This window comes from Apteryx mantelli, chromosome 8 (assembly GCF_036417845.1).
Source record: "Apteryx mantelli isolate bAptMan1 chromosome 8, bAptMan1.hap1, whole genome shotgun sequence".
Classification (NCBI taxonomy): Eukaryota; Metazoa; Chordata; class Aves; order Apterygiformes; family Apterygidae; genus Apteryx; species Apteryx mantelli.
Window position 1 is genome coordinate 22,689,216 of NC_089985.1, and position 19,301 is coordinate 22,708,516.

The 19,301-nt window shown below is 39.2% G+C and overlaps 1 protein-coding gene across 2 annotated transcripts in view; it reads right to left on the bottom strand.

Annotated features, from left to right (window-relative positions):
* Positions 1-3,041: 3,041 nt before the first annotated feature.
* The window catches only part of SLC44A3 (solute carrier family 44 member 3), a 40,608-nt gene continuing 24,348 nt past the window's right edge, over positions 3,042-19,301 (bottom strand). For both annotated transcript variants that reach the window (XM_067300901.1, XM_067300900.1), the window contains 5 exons: positions 17,054-17,137; positions 7,045-7,182; positions 6,337-6,573; positions 4,410-4,508; positions 3,042-3,305 (listed from right to left, as the gene is read on the bottom strand). In XM_067300901.1, coding sequence (XP_067157002.1) covers positions 3,300-3,305; positions 4,410-4,508; positions 6,337-6,573; positions 7,045-7,182; positions 17,054-17,137 — 564 coding nt within the window. In that variant the 3' untranslated portion in view covers positions 3,042-3,299. The remainder of the gene's footprint in view (positions 3,306-4,409; positions 4,509-6,336; positions 6,574-7,044; positions 7,183-17,053; positions 17,138-19,301) is intronic.

Below are 19,301 nucleotides of genomic sequence, written 5' to 3' on the forward strand. Positions count from 1 at the left end.
CAGGGTAGAAAGGGTAACAGAACTGCTGTCTGTTGCGGTTAGGTTTCTTTCTTTTCAATGGGATTTAATCTAACAACCTTGTAAAAAAAAAATCTGTGAGCGACAGTGACTTAACAAGAAAGGAATGTGTTCCTTTACAGCAGAGTTCACTACCCCTCTACATGATTGTGAGGTTATGACCAGAAATCCTTAGCTTGTCACTAAATTCTGCCTTTTTCCCCAAGGCAAACAAACTGCAGATCTCTAACAAGGTCTCTGTTTCACCCTGTAATCTTCATAACATCACTTCAAGAACTCAAAATACACGTGCTTTAGTATATATAATGAGGTATCCAGATCTTTGTTCCTGCTGGTCTGCAATCCAAATTCTTTAGTTACTAATAGCAGGGCTTTCTTCCTCACAATGAGAGTGCTGACAGACAGGCAGTGCTAATTTACCTGAGTCCTTGCTACGGGGGGGGGGGGGGGGGGGGGAACCTAATCAAGTGAGGCCCATTTCCTTTATTGACAGAGCTATCCAATGGAATCATGACTCTAAATTAATTGAGAGTTTGAAGTAGACACCAAGCAATGGCAGATACAAACTACCTTACTTAAAAAAAAAAAAAAAAAAAAAAGAGCTATGATACTTAACCATTTCCTGGTACACAGAGCCACCAGTAGTCATTACCTCCTATTTTTAAGAAACATATTTATAAAAGTACCTTCCATTCCATAGAAGCCACTTCTCTGCAGCTGCAGGTAATAGTGTCAGTCCAGGAGGGTCTACGCAATGCTTGGATGCTGTGTTGGGTAGATGTTGCAAGCATCAGAGGTAGCTTGGACACATAGCACTGTATGAAGTAGCACTATGTATCCACATGAGTTTGCGCCTACCTCCAACCCCTCCATCTACTTCCAAGCCTGCTCTGCAGGGACTGATTGCAGTACCCTGCTGGGGAAGACAGCAACAAGCACTAAACAGCAACAGGTGGAGGAGCTTTATCCCTCAGGTGAGGGTTCCTGCTGCCCACACAGGAATGTTACATTTGGAGGCTGTTGACATAATTACTAGTGGAACATAGATCGGAGATTGAGAAGTCCTATGTTGCATCTGAAAGCTATAAAACTATGCTTTGTATAGAAAATTTAATTAAAAGGTATATATATTCTGAATTGTTCTGTCAAATTACACCTGACTCTCAAAACATTATATTGTCACAGTTTAACTTCTATTGGACTACAGTCAATGCAGCATTGTTTAAATGAAACACACTCAAATACTGATTAACTGGGACTTCCACTCTCTTCTTTAAAAAGCAAACCAAAATTCATATTATGAGTCTAGGAGTCCTTTCTCCACCCAGCAACTGCAGTGAAGGCAATGGCATTGCATCATAATTGCAAACAACATATGAACTGTCTGGAAATGAGAAGATAACTTACATTAAAATGTCCCTCCCTCCGTTCCACCATTTAGGTGAAACTTACTGAGTCAAGGGTCAAAACCTTATGCAGTGTGGGTATCAAATATGAACAGGAAAAAAAAAAGTATGCAATAACAACTGATTTTTCTAACTCCCAGGCAAACCTAACATGCTTTGTAAACTGGCAAACATCACTTTTAGGTTGTGGAGATACTGTTACTTCAGAACCAATCTTACTGGGACCTGTCTAGGAGGAAAAATTTTGCCCCTCTCTGTAAGTACCAGATCTGGCAGGCGTTCTCAGCATTAGAGAGCAATTGGGCATTCAGCACAATTTTCAGTTATCACAGTTTCCACAAGCTCATGTACCAAAAGTACCCAAGGGCCCAGTTTTAAATAATGAGAGGTAGCGAGTCACAGCCAATAGATGATCAACTTCACCTGCCAGGAAGAAAGTAACTAATCCCTTTCTTTTCTCTCTTCATCAATTCCATATGCCTCAACTTCTTGAAGTGGCTCTTTAATTAAAGTAGACAAAAGTTAATTAAACAAAGAATAGGGACCAAGTTCCTCTGAGCATTCCCTGGCAGATAACTAGTACAACAGCAGGTGATCAGGTACAGTGTTTAGTTCATTATGGCAGCAAAGATGAGTCACTTGCCTGCAGTAATGTCCCACTTCCTACACTGATGCGTACTTTATTGAAACCCCTGGTTGGAGTCATCCTACATCTCAAACTCTTTAAAGATTTAAAGAAGCTTTAGAAGAAAAAAGGATAAAATCATGTTCCACTGATAAATCTAGAATCACCCCCATACCCAGAATGAGCTGGACCTTGTGAACACGCATAACCAGAGTCCAAGTACAAAGTTTAAACAAACCTCAAAATTGCTCACAGAATGCTGAAAGACTCTTGTTGAGGACTTTTAAAAGTGGTCTACACTTAGCATGTCCTTATTCTGGCTAGAGCTCTATCAGTCACTTCTCTACATTCCTCCATGACACAGTGTATTTTCACATCCATGCTGGAACATTTCCTTATAAAGTACTATTTTTATCATTTATCTCATTTATATCTTTTATCTCATTTCTGTCCAGATACTCTGCACCTTGCTACTTCTTCATCAAGCTTTAAGTTACTATATCCAGACATAAATTTTTCTGCCTCCTCTGTTTTTTCAACTGCAACAAGAAGGTGGCTCTTTATTTTCATTTACAAACTGAAGATTTATTCCTCACCTGCCCTTTGGAGAGGAGCCAGCTGATGGTTTATGATCCTAACTTGTTAAAATCATTCCCAAAAGAGTATAATTTAAAGGAAGACCACCTACCTCATGACCATTAATTATCCTGACTATCATTTCCTTCAATGAGAATTTCCATCAATGAACTCAGTACTGTTCCTTAATTGGTTGCACTGGCTTGTGCAGATATACTGAATCGATAGGAAACAGTCATCTCAGAGTGCCTCCTCTATCTGTGTAAAATGTTTCTACAGTTTCTGATCCAGGGATCACTAGCCCAGTTTTCTCAGAGAAACATGTAAAAAGCATGTTATCTGACACACCACAAAGATAAAAAGGGCAATTCTATGATCTTGTCAACTCAGTATTTTTAGTCTGACACCATAGAAACTTAGAGGGGATTTGTTTATTAACAGCTTTTGTAGACCATCATAATAGGAATATTAATAAAAATCAGATATGCTGATATACAAAATACATTATTTGTAAAAACATATTGTGTGCCATTTTTACCAGTGCAGAAGGTACAACAGGATTTTACAGAATTAATAGTTATTTTGTCCCAGAGTATTGGTAATTGTTACTTTCTTTCCTGCAACTGCTTTTGCTGTTGCTGTTCTGCCCTCACACTTCCTGGTGCACTTCCCATTCAAGTCTACAAAGAGAGAAAAAGGAAAAAAGCAGTCAAATAATGCGTAGCCTTAGTCTTATTACAGCATTTAAATGCTCACAGAAGTAAACTGGGAAAATAATTAAGGGTCTTTTGTGTCTGACATCCAGGATCCTCTCTCAGGGGATAGAAAGACCCTGGTTTGTTCTAGTCAAAAAAGTACTGAAAAATGCAACAACAGACCCAAACATTGAAGAAGTCAAGTACAACTATCCTTCTCTATAGCAGTAGACTAAAACTGTTCTCCAGCCCAACTGCCTATACCACAAGATGATGTGAGAGTATGCCAGAGCCTGGTACCTCTTGAAAGCAGATCAAGAAAAAATCACCAAAATATTATACACTCCTGTGAGCCACAATCAAGCAGGAGTAGCTGCCAGAGTAGATGCTGCCGCAGAATCTTTCTCCGGCAGCCCTGGCTTCACCTTGCAATGCTGGGGGAAAATCATCCCAGATGCCAAGCTCCTCAGGTTGGGTAATTTGCAATATCTTTGCAGATGTCAGTCAGTTAGCTTTTACTCTCAGGACTTTTGCCAGTCTGAGTGCAGGGGAACACTCCCTTCTGGCATCTCAGCTTTTTTACCCCAGCATAAAACAGAGCAAATAAATACATACATCAATTATAAAAAATAAAAATTAAAAAATTGTAAAAAGAGGGAAGACATCTAAAGTGCTGATCTTACAGCTCAGGAACCTCAGCAGTTGCAGCATAAAACCAAGCAGGCTACAACTGTTCTGACTTCCCCATAGCAAACATGCCAAAGCGCCGCTATGCCAGTAAAGGACCACCTAGATAGGGTTGCTCTCCCAACCACTTTGCCATTGTCCGATCTTTTTCTTCCTCTGCTAGGCACACTGGGGAATGGAAAGAAGGATGAGTACAAGTGTTTGACCCACCCATTTTGCATGAGCAGAGGATTTCCTGAGGAGGGAAAGCAATAGAAAGAAAAACAGGAGTCTGGGTTCAGGCATGCTGGTTGCTGTGAGACATCAGAGGATACACAACATCTACATCCTTTCTTCTCAGGATGTAAAGCGAACAACACATTAGCTGGCAGATAAATTACACAGCCTATACTCCTGTCTCACCATAGGTTGGAGCTCTGTCCCATCTTCATTGTCCTGGAAGGGTTTCATGCTTCTGTGGTTTTGCCCTTCTGTTAACTTGTTACTCTGATTCGCAAAGGTCTACAAGCAAAAATCTGAGTGAGATCATATGGAAATGCAAACCATTATGTAAATAAAAATATCTGGTAAAGGAAGATAATTAGCCTGAGGCTACGAAACATAAGTTAGCTGTTCCCCAGCTGGATGACACTGATACCAGGAGGGACTCTGCAGAGACTGCAAGGGTAATGAAAGCAATCAGGAAGAAGGCTGAATCAAGAATCTGTGTTATGTCTCCTACTGCATCAGGGAATCTTCGGCTGTCTGCAGTCACTCACTCGGTTCTCCACCCACTGCCGTCCACATCCTGAGGGCCCCAGAGCCTCCCCCTTCCACCCCCAGATGTCTGTCACCTGACTGTAACACAGAAATCCCATGTCAGACAACTTCACGTGTTGGGAAACTCCAAGTTCTGGGCTACATGAGCAGATGTACCTCAAACATGCAAAGGAGGGTTCTGGATGTGCTCCCCCCCCACCACCACATTTTTCCATAAAAGCTTATGCAGCCTGTCCTGCAGGGAAAACTCCTCTCCCCTGTGCTGTGGGAAGTCCTCTCTTCACCCCAGCCCCTGCGGCATGGCTAACCACAAGAAATTAGGATCAGAGTTAAAGAACAGCAACTACAAAATCTGGATATGCAGAAAGAGAAGCCTCTGACTGTTTCGTGAAGAAGAATTGGCTTGAGAAGTATTCTAGCATTTGGCAGAACAGAGGGAGAAGAACAGAGGTCAAGGCTTCAGAGTTTTCCATTCAGTAACATATTGCTATTTAGGACATGTGCTTAAGTACTGTTCTGAATCAAGGCCAAAGAATAACTATCTGCTCTCTTTGTACAAAGGGTTATCTATCTTTTGGCTGCTTTTTTTGTTGCTTTTTGTTTTAAATAGAATCCTAAGAACATTACAGGGAATGTAACAACAGCATTAAAAAAAAAACAAACAAAAAAAACAGTTCTTATGACACTGCCCCTGACGAAACCCATCCAGAAGATTCACATTACCTGAGCTATTCTGGCTCCTGAGTTTGTTTTTCATGAATCACTAGCACTTTCTTTGTCACATGGTTCATGAAGGAAAAGACAGAACTAGCAAAAAATAGCATGAAAGGAAAGAACATCTGCATCTTCAACCATTCCCTTCATATGAAAGGGAAGGCATGTGTACACTCAAACACTTCAGGTACAGCTTCAGCTAAAGAGCTCTTCATCACTACTAACTATGCAATAACTCTCCATGGAAATGCTTGTAATACAATACAGTAATTATCAAGGTAAAGAGAAAGAACAATCCGTACAGAGGCAGAAGGATTTAATCAGGAGACCTAAGACACTAAACTGGCAAAAGCATCTGTATATGTATGTAGCAGAGCAACTCAAGTTTGCATGAAGTTTGTTCAAAACTACAGCATCCACAGGATACGGATGGATGCCTGACCTGCTGCTGGTGACAAGAGCTCCTTGTTCCTTATTTTTGCTCCTTGCTGTACAGTAAGTCACAACAGATATAAACATCTAATTTTAGGACACATCATGGATAAGCCTCTGCAGCTACCTCAGCTTTTTTTTAAGTACCAGCAACATATTTAACAAGCCATAAAAAGTCAGCCATCACTTACAGGGTATAGCCTAAGAGAAGGCAACAAATCATAGCTAACACACAAGGGCCAGAGGCAGTCATTTACTTCAGTTTATAAATTCACATATAATTTGTATCCCTGAGCCCATCCTGTTCTAAGATGTTGGACTGGAAATGGCACTGGTCGTGGGTTCAAATTACTGGGTCTCTGGCAAAGAAAAAGTCCCCAAAGCGTATAACCACTCAAATGTCTTTGCTATTACAGAGTTTTACCAGCAATTCCTGATCCATGAAGTACGGCTTCTCTGCGGATCCATCATTTGTTTCTATATCAATAGCAAAGCAAAGGAACAGGGCATCCACTGTCACTTCAAACACAGACAGAAAGCTGTGGGATACCATGCAGGCAAAAAATCCGACCAGCAATAGAGGAACTACCCAAGCTTGCAACTCACGATGGTAGTTAAATGCCATCAATCCTCCAAAAACAGTAAAACATACAACAAACACCTGTAAAGGGCGAGGGGAGAGAAATGCAGCCTCATTGATCGTGTAGTAATGTTTCACAAAAACCAAACAAACAAAAACCTAAGGCAAATACATTACAGCTAGTATTTTAACAGCACATCTTGCATTTGGCACTACTGGCATCATGTAGGTGTCATGCTTTGTGCTCAGTTAAGGATGTAAATTTTGTAGGGCAGAGGCAATATTTTACCATGTGTTTACCAAAGCCTCAGTGCAAGGGGAGCTGTAAGATTGGGGCCAAGGACACTACTGTAATACAACTGAATACCTGAGTAAAGACTGTGAAAAAGAGTAAGTACCTCACACATTACAGTCTGTCCCAAACTCATTTTAAATCCTGAACAAAACTGAGTTCAAGAAAGGTAAGCCTTATTTACTTTGGGTATAAGAAAAGAGAATCGGACCTGAATTTTTCACTTCATTATTACAGAATGGTACTTTTCTTACTCTTACCTTTCCTAGAAATATGATAAAACCTCCAAAACAGCTAATGGATGCAAGTTTAGCAGAATTCTTTGCCAAAATAAAGACAGCATCCTTAGCTGACGTACAAAAATCTGTCCCATTTATGGCTGTAGTTGTGTATGCATGCTGAAACGAGAGAAGATAATAATGCAAATGGATGGTAAAGACCCATACAATCTAGGTTTTACTTCAGCAAAGTGAAAAGCTTTAAACTCTATTCAGAAATACTGACTTCATGCATATATAAAAAGCTATTTTGCATAATATGACAATTTTAAGTGACTATAACAATTATGCTTCTAATTTCAAAATTTTTTTCTACATAATTCCTACCATTAGAAAATGGTATAACAAGGACCAAATAAATTTCTGAATACACCTTTATGCAATTAATTTTAAAACACCGAAGTTCTCTAGTCTAACTTTGTTAATGAATATGACATAAATTACCACAAAACACCTGTAGCCACACTATCCAAACTTATTTATTTGCTATGAATCCAAGACTGTTGACAAACTACACAAGTGGAACAAGCAAGTTATGCTGTTATCAAGTCATTTAGGAGTCTATGATTACAAAAGTTTTATGAATAGCCCTTTCAGAATATTCGTATCATATTGAAATTTAAGTTATGGCTGTAGCTGTAAAATACAACCTTTTCATGAAAGATGAAATCAACTGCGAAAATGATTGTAGAAAAGCAGCAAAAGGATCCTGAACTAGATCACTGAGTCTTATGTGAGGAAAAAATAGCAGAATTTTACCAGATAGCCATGGCACTCACAGTTTTTAAGGTACTGAGGATTTTGCGAGATTTCTCTTTGTGGAAATCTGCCATGACAGGTGGGAAGGACAGATCAGTTACCTTCTTGGGCTGGATTATTTTAGCACCTCTTCTGGATAACTTGGTGCATCTGTCCCATTTATGGAACTCTTCAATGAAATGTTGAATCAGTGTCCAAAATATCAGCTAAGAAAAACAGCACTCAAAATACCTGAAATGTGTGCCAGCAAATCTTATGAATAGTTTCCCTTTTCTCAAAATATTAGAAGGTGTATTATGTCACAAAACATTAGTTACATCTGGTATGTTCAGTAAGAACCACAGTGTGCAAGGGATTACTGTTCAAAAGGAATTTATAAATCCTAACATGTATTTAATGTTTAGATTACTTACTGCTTCATCTGGGAGTGAAAAAAAAAATCTGTTTGCTGAAAGTGAATTATATACATCTATTACAAAACATTTCTGGTTCAAAAATACATTTTTCCTTACTACAAATAAAAATACAAAATAGCCTCAGGTATCTTAAGGCATATAAAATCTATTTCTGCAATGTCCAGTTTTACCCCATAGCAATTTCTGTAACATACTGTAGTGTAGCATGGTTATATTGATATTACTGAATCTTAAAATATTACAAAGAAGGAAGAAATTAAATGCACACAAAAATCCTTGGTATCTTCATTGTGGATAATACTTACCTTATGTATGAAGGAAATTGTTTTTCTTACTAATCAGAGAAAAAAATTAGTACAAGTAAATAATGACATCCTATAAACATAGTACTTGTATAGTAATAAAAGCATCCATAGATGGAAAAAGTTAATATAGAGACCATGGATTTATTGTCTTCTGTAATAAAAACAAAAAACAAAGATCCCCCTGAACTCTACGGAAACACACAGAGTATTTGCATAAAAATCTGTTTAAACAAGCAAGTTCACTCCATTCCTAAACAGGAAAAGTGCTGTGTGCACTAGCTTGCTTTCATTCACACTTCTGCTGTGCCTCTCCCCTGCGAGGGCTACAGCAGGACCTACAGGGAGGTGCAACGTGCACCCTTTGGCTCAACCAGGCGCTGACTACACTAGCTTTGACTCATCGGCTGCCTGTACCTCTGAAAGAGAAGCCTCCTTGTCCCACCTGCCTTACTCCACCCCACCGGTTTGCGAGCAGCCTGCTGCCGGCCCACGTTTGGAAAGGCGCCGGCCCGCGGAGCCCCGGCCCAGGAGGCAGGCGGAGGAGAGCCGGCCGCTCGGCCTTGCTGGCCCATGGTCTCCCTGGGGCGCGAGCGCAGGGGAGAGGAGGGCCTCATGCCAATCTCTGCTCTGTCTTTCATCTGTAGCTGTCACTGCACATTTCAAAACAGTTAGACTTATCTTTATAAAGTGCTGTGAGTTATATTTGTTTCTTCATTCCCATTTACAGACAGGAAATTGAGACACAAAGTGGAAAAATGGCTTTTCGAAGTTTGTTTCTGTCCCTTAAGAACTAAGGCCACAAAACAGATCCTGATCTGGTGAGGTCAGTATGTATTTTGCCAACAAATTAAACAGAGAATCTCTATTTGTAATGAATAGCAAAAAAAAAAAAAAAAAAAAAAAAAAAAAAAAAAAAAAATCCTCTTTTAAAAATTAAAAAGAATGCTGAAAATTCATGTGCACTTGTACAAACACTGTTTTCAGGCTTAAAATAAATAACCACTTGTTTGCACTCTGGAATTAGCCACTTTGGTATCTTAGGAATGTGCAACTAAAAGAATTTCTGCTATTTATTAACCAGCACAGTTATCTTGGAAAGACTGAAAAATAATACTGGGGAGTGAATACTACCTGCACAAGGATTTGTGATGTTACAAACCAGCTAATAGAAAATGGCATTCATAACAATTATAACTTAAATCATATAAATATCAGCTAGTCAGGACAACATCCAAGCAAGGTGGACAGCTAGGTAATAATCCAATATTACAGAGAGAATAAAAGAGACACAGAGATGAATGAGCTGCTGGAGGCTACAAAACTAGTCATTAACTCAGATAAAATAAGAACTTTTCTCCACTAGTGCAAACTGAAGACTTTTGGTAGACATCATATTTCTGAGAAAAAAAAAAAAAGTTTTGAGGGTTTCTTGTTCAGATTGCAGCTCTATACCTCACAATTCTCAAGTTTCCTATACAGACCCACACTGATCCCATCCAGCCCTATAGAAACCTATATGTTCTTACTAACAAAATACACATCTAACATTTAATGAAACATATGTTCCCATCAAACTCAGAGTTGCACAGAAATGAGCTACATCCTTAAAAATCAGTGCTTTGCTTGAAGGTATTGCTGATTTCTCATTCTTACCCACAAAAAGTCCTAACACACACACACACCACACACACATAAGCTATTCCCAATATTTGCAAATCTTTCAGGACTTTGGACCAAGAAGCTTAGATGTCTTGTGTATTTTCTAGTTCCAGGGTATGTGCAAAAACCCATTCCCTTTCAAAGGAAAGGAAGTTGCAGAGGCTGAAATGGTAGGCTATGGTCAATTAAGAACCTGCTCTCATCTAGAAACAGGTTAATTAAATGTGTTTTTTCTACAGATTGTATTCTCTTTTCCCATGCACAAAAGCTTTAGTGGAATTGGAAATGTTTGAGAGAAGGGCAACAAGAATGACCCAAAAGGTATGGAATGTCTTCTGTCTGGGGAACAACCAAGTACACCAGACTCTTCTGTCTGGAAAAGAGATGACTGAAGGAGGATGCGGTAAGAGATCTACAAAATCATGAAAAATGTGGAGGGAGTAGATAGGGTTAGATAGCTCATTGTTTCTTCCAGTGCAAGGACTAGGCAGAGGGGGAACCATACGAAGCTAGTAGAAGCCAGATTCAAAAAACTGATAATAGTTCTCACTGTGGTCTGTAAGCTGTGAACTGCTAGCCAAAGAATGCTGTAGCTGCTAAAGGTTCGCATGAGCTCAAGGAAGACTGGAAAAGTTCAGGGAACAGGAATCTGCTGAGAGTTATTAAACACACAGAAACCATAACCAGCTCAAGAAGTCCATAGGCTGAAAACAGATTCAGAGAGGGCACTGGGGATGGGGAAACAGACACTGTTCTCACTCTTTCCTAGCAGTCGCTCACAGCCACTGCTGGAGATGGGATGCCGAGCTAGATGCAGGTTCAGTCTGACCCAATATAGCTATTATTATGTTCTTAATCTTTGCTTAATGCATTGATGTTTTATAATGGTAGTCTCTGCTACGCTGATATGCAAGGAGTGATGGCATCAGTGCTGTACCATGGATCAGAAAGCCTGGGAGACAGTGGGTCAGGAGCAGTCTTTATTCTTGCACTAGCAAGTCAGTACTGTATCATCACATTTGTGAAGAACACAAGCCTCTTTGGCTTGAAGCCTGGGAACTAGACACTGGTTTCTGTGTCAGAATGAATAAATAAGGTATGTGAATGTTTACATATTTCCAAATACCACAGTATGCAAAAAACTATTTAAAGAAGACATCCTTCTGTGCTTCACAACACAGAATGTCAAGGGTCTTGGAAAAATTGACCCGCTAGTTTCATGAGAAAGGCCCTGTGGCTCAGATCCAGGCCATAAGTTCCCTGATTGTTGAGAATAATTGCTACTTTGTGTAACAGCTGAATTCAGCCCTCCATTCTAGGACTTCCTTTAATAAAATGAGCTTGCGGGGCGAGGATTGCTATAGCAACAGAATCTTCTTAAAAAAGAAACAAGAGACATGCTGGTCTCACATCCCACTTCAGCTTTTTCTGCTCTACTGATATTTTCAGACTGACCCGATTTTCTTTTTGCTGCCAACTCTCTTGGGGGATGCTCTGGTTATCTACACCCAGTGCAGTGTTGTGGAGCTCAGACAGGACTTTTAAATGCTCCTAGCTCATGAGTGCACATCTGAGGAATCCCATCAGAAAATAAAATCTAGTGGTAGCCAGTGACAGTGCTGTTTCTGTGGCTGCTGTACAGGCCATCACTGACACAGCGAGAAAGCTGTATCATGCCTCTCAGATGGTGGTGGGAAACTATAGCAACAGGGGCCAATGAGATCCTACTGAAGTGACAAGGACACGTAAGATTGGAATGGACTTCCAGACACTCCAATCCCTGGCTGTTTCAGGCTACACAATTTCTTCTACTACGTTGAAAGCTCTCTCTTTAAACTACTTAGGGCTTTCCCCCCTCCCACCCATTACATTTGGTGCTGTTCCAGACCATTGTTGGTCTGGCCCTAAGGAACCTTTTTCCAATTTCCAGACAACGTTTACCCATAAACAGTTTACATCTATTCATTCTTCTTCCGATCTTGTCTTGGCTCTTATCCCTCCCTTTTGTTTCTCTTCCTGATATACTCATAGATGGCAAATATGTTTGCTCTTACCCTTCATTTGTCAGAGTAGACACACCAGGATATTCCAGTCCACTCTTGTGAGATAAGCCTGACTGCCTAATCAGCAACTTGTATAGACACATTGATCCCCCTCTCTGTGTTGGAAATAATTAATCCCAACACCTCCTAGGACTGAAGCTGCCCTTTCTGCAGCCGCATTAACTGATGGATTTTGTCCCATGGCTGACAAACATGCTAATATTCTCCATCACTTCCAACCAATAAGCATCCAGCTGATACAGAAATGATTATTTTCAGTCCTTAGGCTAATCATACCAAACTACTATATTTCATCCTATTTCTATTACTCCAATTCCTCAAACCAGTTCTTTCTGTATGTATTCCATCTTTCTCTTCACAGGTAACACCATTTTCAGAGAACATCATTTAGTGCATTCCAATTCACAGTTTTGCACCCACTCCCTCCATCGCTGTCATCCACTGGGTACAACCAACACATCTTTCTCCTGGGGAGCGTAGTTGAATCTTCTCTCCTGCAACAACTCATTGCTACATCTGGGCTCCACGAGGGTCCTGCCTTAAGCACCCATCATACCACGATTACATCATTACTTGAATAGCTAACAGCGGCAGCTGCATTACTGCAACAATGTTCTCATTTGGGAGTTCCAAAATAAAACCAAACTAAACATAGCTAGAGTAGTTCAGAAATTGCCCCTCTTAAAGGCATGAATTACTGGTTGCTTGTTTCATTGCCTTTTCTTAAGGGAAGGGGGAAGAGGAGAAAGGCTTCCATTTAGCAAACTGGAAATGATTCAGGGAGATCATAAGACACTGTCAGGTTACAGACCACACTGCTGTTCAGTTCTGCCTGCATCAAAGCGAGAGTAAGTCAGTCTTGTTCATCTCTATCCCCTGCATAGTTCACCATATAGAGCAAATAACGACCTAATAAATTTTATCTCCTGTAGTAGCACATGTAAAGCCTCTACAGGGAAAACAAACATACATAAAATATGATTTCACTGAAGATGAACATTCTAGCCAACTGTATTTTCAAGATGATTGAAAATTTAGCTTAACATCTAGTAGCAATTTTGCCAGTAATATTAAAATACAGTATTGTTTTTGGAAGGAAAAAGAAGTATTAGATGGGGTGAAGCAGAATGCGTTTGGCAGTGCAGAGGAGAACTGTATTTACATTAGCATGCATGAATTTTGGTTTTATCTAGGTCATTTCTGCACAAGGCATTTATCCACAAACTCCTGATAGGCTTCCATCCAAAGTTTAAGAGACAACCAATTGCCATGGATATAAGACCATTAGTCTTATTAGACCATTAGGACCAGGCTATCACACTGCCCTTCATCAGTAATGGCTACCACCGGGCCCTGAAGGCTACACTGCAGGTCACTGTGCTGATGAAAATAGAGAAACCACATACTGCCCAGCAACTCCATCAGAAATCCATGTGTTGCACTTTGGAACAGTTGCTTGCCAACTGGCTACAGATGAACCCAAAGCAGACACAGAAAAGCAAAATTATCCTACAATAGATATACTGTATAAAAAAAGTCATTGCAAAAAGACTATAAAGAAGAAAAGTGACTTCTTTGATGTATCAAAAGTTAAGACTTTGCCACAACAATTTAAAAGAGCAGAAGACAGACAGACCTTGTAGCTCCCAAACCACATAAAGAAAACAGTATATTCTTTTTATGGGAGAGCAGTTTCAATCTACCAGATTTTACTTGAGATGATTGGATATGTTTATCTGGAACATACTGAAACCATCAGAGCCGGAAGATGAAAAATCTGTGGTAATTCTGACAAGTGTTGGCAAACAGAACTGTCAAGTAAGGATAATGACTTTATATTCAGAAAGCACTTTTCATCCAGATAGAACCCAGAGTGCTTTACAATTGTTACTAATGGATTATACACACACATGAATCACTTTGCCCATGACTGAAATGGAACAGCTTAAGGAGTGAACTGTTTAACAGCACATAGCAACACTACACCGCAGTTTAGCACAGGATCCAGTTGCAAATCCAAGCGAAATCTTCGGAAGGCAGAATGTAATTATCCACATTGCAATGTGAACAGGATACTGGGTTTACATTCCCATTCCTCCAAAAAGCGCCACTGGAAATATGGCAACTGTCAGCAGGTAGGCCAGCACTCTGACACGATGGAAAGACAAGAGGGTACCTTTTTGGCCCCTTTTGAGTGAGGTTGCAAGAGAGCTGAACAAAACTCAGCTGAGTTTGGAGAAGATGAGTCGCTTCGGAGAGGCATGCAACAGTCAAAGTCAGTGTTAAATCCCACATGAACGATGGCACACTCAGCCCAAAAGGTACCATTTGACAACATAACAGAGCACTTGGTCAACTCTGCATGGGAAGAAAGAACCTCACACACTGTATCACCAGTGTTACTTCCTCCAACACCTGTTTCTCATCCATAAGTTTCCCAGAGGGAAAACAAAGACTCTGTTTAATCCTGACTAAACTTGTGAACGAAGGAGGAGAAAGAATTTAAATCATCTATGCAATATAACAACAGGTTGAAGAAAACAGCGCAGAAGCGATGGGGAAGGCTGTTTTGGGGGGGGGGGGGTTGTTTTTTGTTTTTTTGTTTTAGAATTTCCAGGTAATTATATGCTTATTACTATGATGAATGTAATTCTGGGGTAAAAGGCAACAACATGGTAAGGAATGTTAGTACACACAATGAGTTTTGAACCAACTTTTATAATAGCTGTTCCACATTTTAGTAATTTCAACTCATATAAAGATCAGAATCTGAATACTCAAAAATACTTTCAAAATGTTAAAAACATATGTATAAGCAATTAAAAAAAAAAATCATGAAGTCTTATTCTCAAGTCCATGTTCAACAACTGTATGAAATTTCAAGGCAGTACCCAGCAACTTTCACCGATCTCAATGAGAGCTCTTAAGAGGTCAGCACTTCTGTTAAGCAAGCTATATGTTAAGCTGCTTAAAACTGTAGACTCTCTCTTTTTTTTTTTTTTTTTTTAAACATTTGGCCACAGATTTTGCAAAATTGAAGACTGAATTATATTTTCAATCTTAATCAAAAAAATTTTTTTAAATCAGGCTTGATATATTCTTTATAGGAAAAAAAATTAAGGAAAAAATGGTTATATAAATTAATCATTCTATGCAATGCACTAATCTGAGCCTGATGTTACCCTTTCATACAGATAAAACTTCTATTACATATCTTACAAAATGTTCCTGCTTTTCTTCTCCTCCAACCCTCTCCCAAATTGCCCTGGGTTTGGAGCACATGGAGTGCCACCATCTTTGCCAAAAAGGTGTTCAAACAATTATTCAACAGCAAACATAATATTATCATCATTAAGTATAAAACCCAACACATATATAAAAACAGATTTTTTTTCCTGCAATAAATTAGGAAACAGGAACTCTTAAGAAAACAAATATAAGCTTCTGAAACAAAGAAAGAACAGCACTATATACATATTTTTTAAAACAAACACATAGCATATAACACCTGAAAAAATCAAACACAAGGATGCTGGCTATCTCTTTGAAAGGCAGGAAGCCAAGGGAAGGGTGACTATAAATGGAATGCTTGGAGTCAAAACTAACCCTGAGATTCCTCACCAAGTCAGTGACCATAAGATCTACCCAAAAAAACGTAAGTCTGGAAAATTCATCAGCTAGAACTAGAGATTTTGCCACACGAGTATTTAATCTAGGCTGAAATAAGTGAAAAACATCTTCTGTATAGTTGTCCAGGATTAAGTTTAATTTATGCACCTACATTAGAACAAATTGTCAGACAATATCAGAATTGTCTTGTGTACTTCACTACTGGCCTCAGCAATGAGAATAAGAAAAGCAACAGAGGTAGGAATCAACATGAACAACATCTGATTCCTTTCACATTAAGAATACCACAGCCACCAGACAACAAAGGGGGAATGACAAAGAGAAAAATTAACTATATACAATGATGCAAATAGAGTTGAAAAAAAACTTGGAGAAAAGGATCAGGAAGGAAAGAGTAGGAGTCAAGTGTCTGAAAAAGTGCTGTATGTCAGAAATCATCTATTTCCAATAAAAACACTTTTGAAACAAACTGCTAACAAAACAAAGATGTCTTTCAAAAAATGAGATTATTATATCATCTGGCTTTTTCATCATGGTTTATATTCCCAGATATATTAATAATGGAAATCAGCCAACAGTTGAATGTTTTTTTAATAGGGATCTTCAAAGGGAAAATAATATAACTACCTATAAGGTTTTATAAAAGCAATGGACAGGAACTGGGTACAGTGTCTAACACAACAGGGCCCCAATTCTGATAAATAAAGTCCCTAGATTCTATCTCTAACAAAAATGAAGTAATAAGCTGCAGACATCCAGTTCCCTAGTTCAATGACACATCTCCTAGTGGGTATCTTGCTTCTTCATTGCTTCCTTCTACCTGGACACTGCATTTCAGTAGTCTATCTGGTACAACTCAAGGAGATGTTAAGTCTTCACACCCTTGGAAATAGCAGGTGGCCCTCTGAAAGGGCCATCTCAAGCTGTTTTAACAAGTTTTCTGAAATTTACGCTCAGCACCTTGCATGTTTGTCAATTCCTTGTTTCTTGGCAAGTTCTCCATCTAACTTGAAGAGGCTTTTTAAGTTTAGCTGGCCAGCAACTAATTTTGGTTTTCATGCACTGGACATTGTTTGTTGTGTTAAATGCAGCTAGATAAACGCATGGTTTCTAAACAGGCATGCAGATGGTCAAGTGATAGAGAGATGATAGAGTGTACCTGGTTAAAGTATCTTAAACACCTTTCTAGGCACCAAAACCAGCAGAAACAGCACTTGAACAGGCACTTTGCACATGCACTTTCCTGTAATAAAATGAAATGTTTGGTTACTGGACGCAGACTTAGACTCATACAAAACTGACATTGTAGAAAAACTTGCTTTACAGGACACTGTCTCTTCTTACAAAGCATTCATTTAGGCAATAGATATTTCTTTTCAGATTATAGGAAATGTTAATTCAGACCCTACAGTATTAATGACTGATGAGCTGAGCATTTTTTTCTTCCCGTGGATGAAAGATTCTTCTCTGGGAAAGAAAATAAGTGCTGTAAGCAGCTTTAGTGAGCCAACAGCTGCACGGAGAACAAAACAGGCAGGCAAGTCAGTAACCCTTACAATACTTTTCAGTGACCAAGGAGTACGCTGGCAAATTTTTATCTTTTTTGTCATTTGTTAAAAAACCTTCACATTTCTGAAATGACTGGTACACCAACCGACGAAAATAAAAGAAAGAGCAGGAGGACTTTTATGCATGCGTGTGTGTGTATTGACTCAGAGCATACATTCATTTTTCAGGGCAGGGGGAAAAGGCTTATATTTGCCTGAACAAACCATTCACTAAACAATTTGAATACTAACAAAGATATTGATCTATATTAATTTCATACCAAAAACAGAGCAGAAAAGCTCAACAGTTAATCCACCCCCAACACCATATCAAAAGCTCAGAATTGTTTAACATGTAAAGATTTTACCAAACGAGACAAGAAAAAGACATCTTTGTAGCCATGGTAGCCTTCCAATTTTAAATGGCCATTTTGCTCTAGGAAAGAAAACTCAATTCAGTGATATATGAGTCTTTTCAACCTTCTTTTTTCCGCAAAATGATTTTGTTTTGTTTTTGAAAGTAAAGCTCTTACAGTCACTGTTTGAAATCCTCAGGGATCATAACTACCATGGAATTGTGCAGAAACCATGAATCTCCTAACTTTTTTCTCAAGAAATTCCTGCAAATATTCCAGGATTAATTCCTTTAAAATGGCCACTGTACCTTCATACAAATACATAAATACAAATTCCTGACACCAGTGAAATACATTTATCTTATCATTTTTTGTTGGAGAAATTATTTTACTAAAAATGTATAAACCTCAGTAGCTGCTATTTATTAAATACCTATAGCAGGGGCCTTCAATTGCAATCTCCTCTCTGCTATGCTGCTTGAAGATTTCCATGTACAAAGTACCAGTGAATTTACCTGCAAAACCTGCAGTCATTCTCAGACAACTAGAAACTCCCGGACTTCTGTTCTCCATAGAGAACAGGAACATTTTTTGCACAGGTGGCAAAGGCTGGGTCAGCTCTACAGGAATGCAGCATCCCTTCTCCATCCTTCACTACTTCTACTCCTGCCCTCTATGGAGGGAACCTCAGTGGAAAGGCGCCACAGCCCTTCCTTCCTTCCGTGGGAATGAGCTAGGTTACTTTTGTGGGGGATCCTTCTGTGGACTGGGGACACGAGCTGGCCTGAGCACTCTCTAGCTTCTTTAGGAGCAGTTATGGCCAATGGGTCAGATGGATGCTTGGCAACTGGACCAGAAGAAGACAGAAGAAGTTTGAAGCACACTGCTATAGACAAATAATCCTTCTTTGCTAAGTAAATCTTCTACAGCTAGTCAGATTACAAAAATGTGTACCTAACAAGCCCATTCATTCTGCTTCCTTTAAAGGCAGAACATACTCTGTCTTCTTTCTAGCATAACTCATCCCACCTACCATTTTTAAACAAAGTTCTTAATCAACCCAACTCACCAAGTTTTATAACCAAGGCTTTCATAAAAAAGTGACATAAACCCAGATGCTTATAGATATTCTAAGCACCTAATTAAGAGTGACTTTTATTTTGATGTTCGCAAACCACTTCTCACGCATGCTTCATCAGTACCAGGGATGCTCATGTAAATACCCTCTCATAACTATACACAACTTGCTTCAGGGTCAAGGCAAACTTTGGAGGAAAAGGGATAAATTCCAAGACCTACATTTGAAAACTGTCTAAATATTTCTCTAGAATCAGAGCTGTGCAGTCATGAGAGCCTTTCTCCTTGCCAAAGTGCCAGAACTAACTGCAATATTGTGTTTTCAGCAGAGGGTGAGAAATGTAGAGATGAATGAAAGAGAGAAAGAAGGCAAGCAACAATTAAAATAGCCCAGCTATATTTTCGTACGCCTTAAGAGATGTGTTTT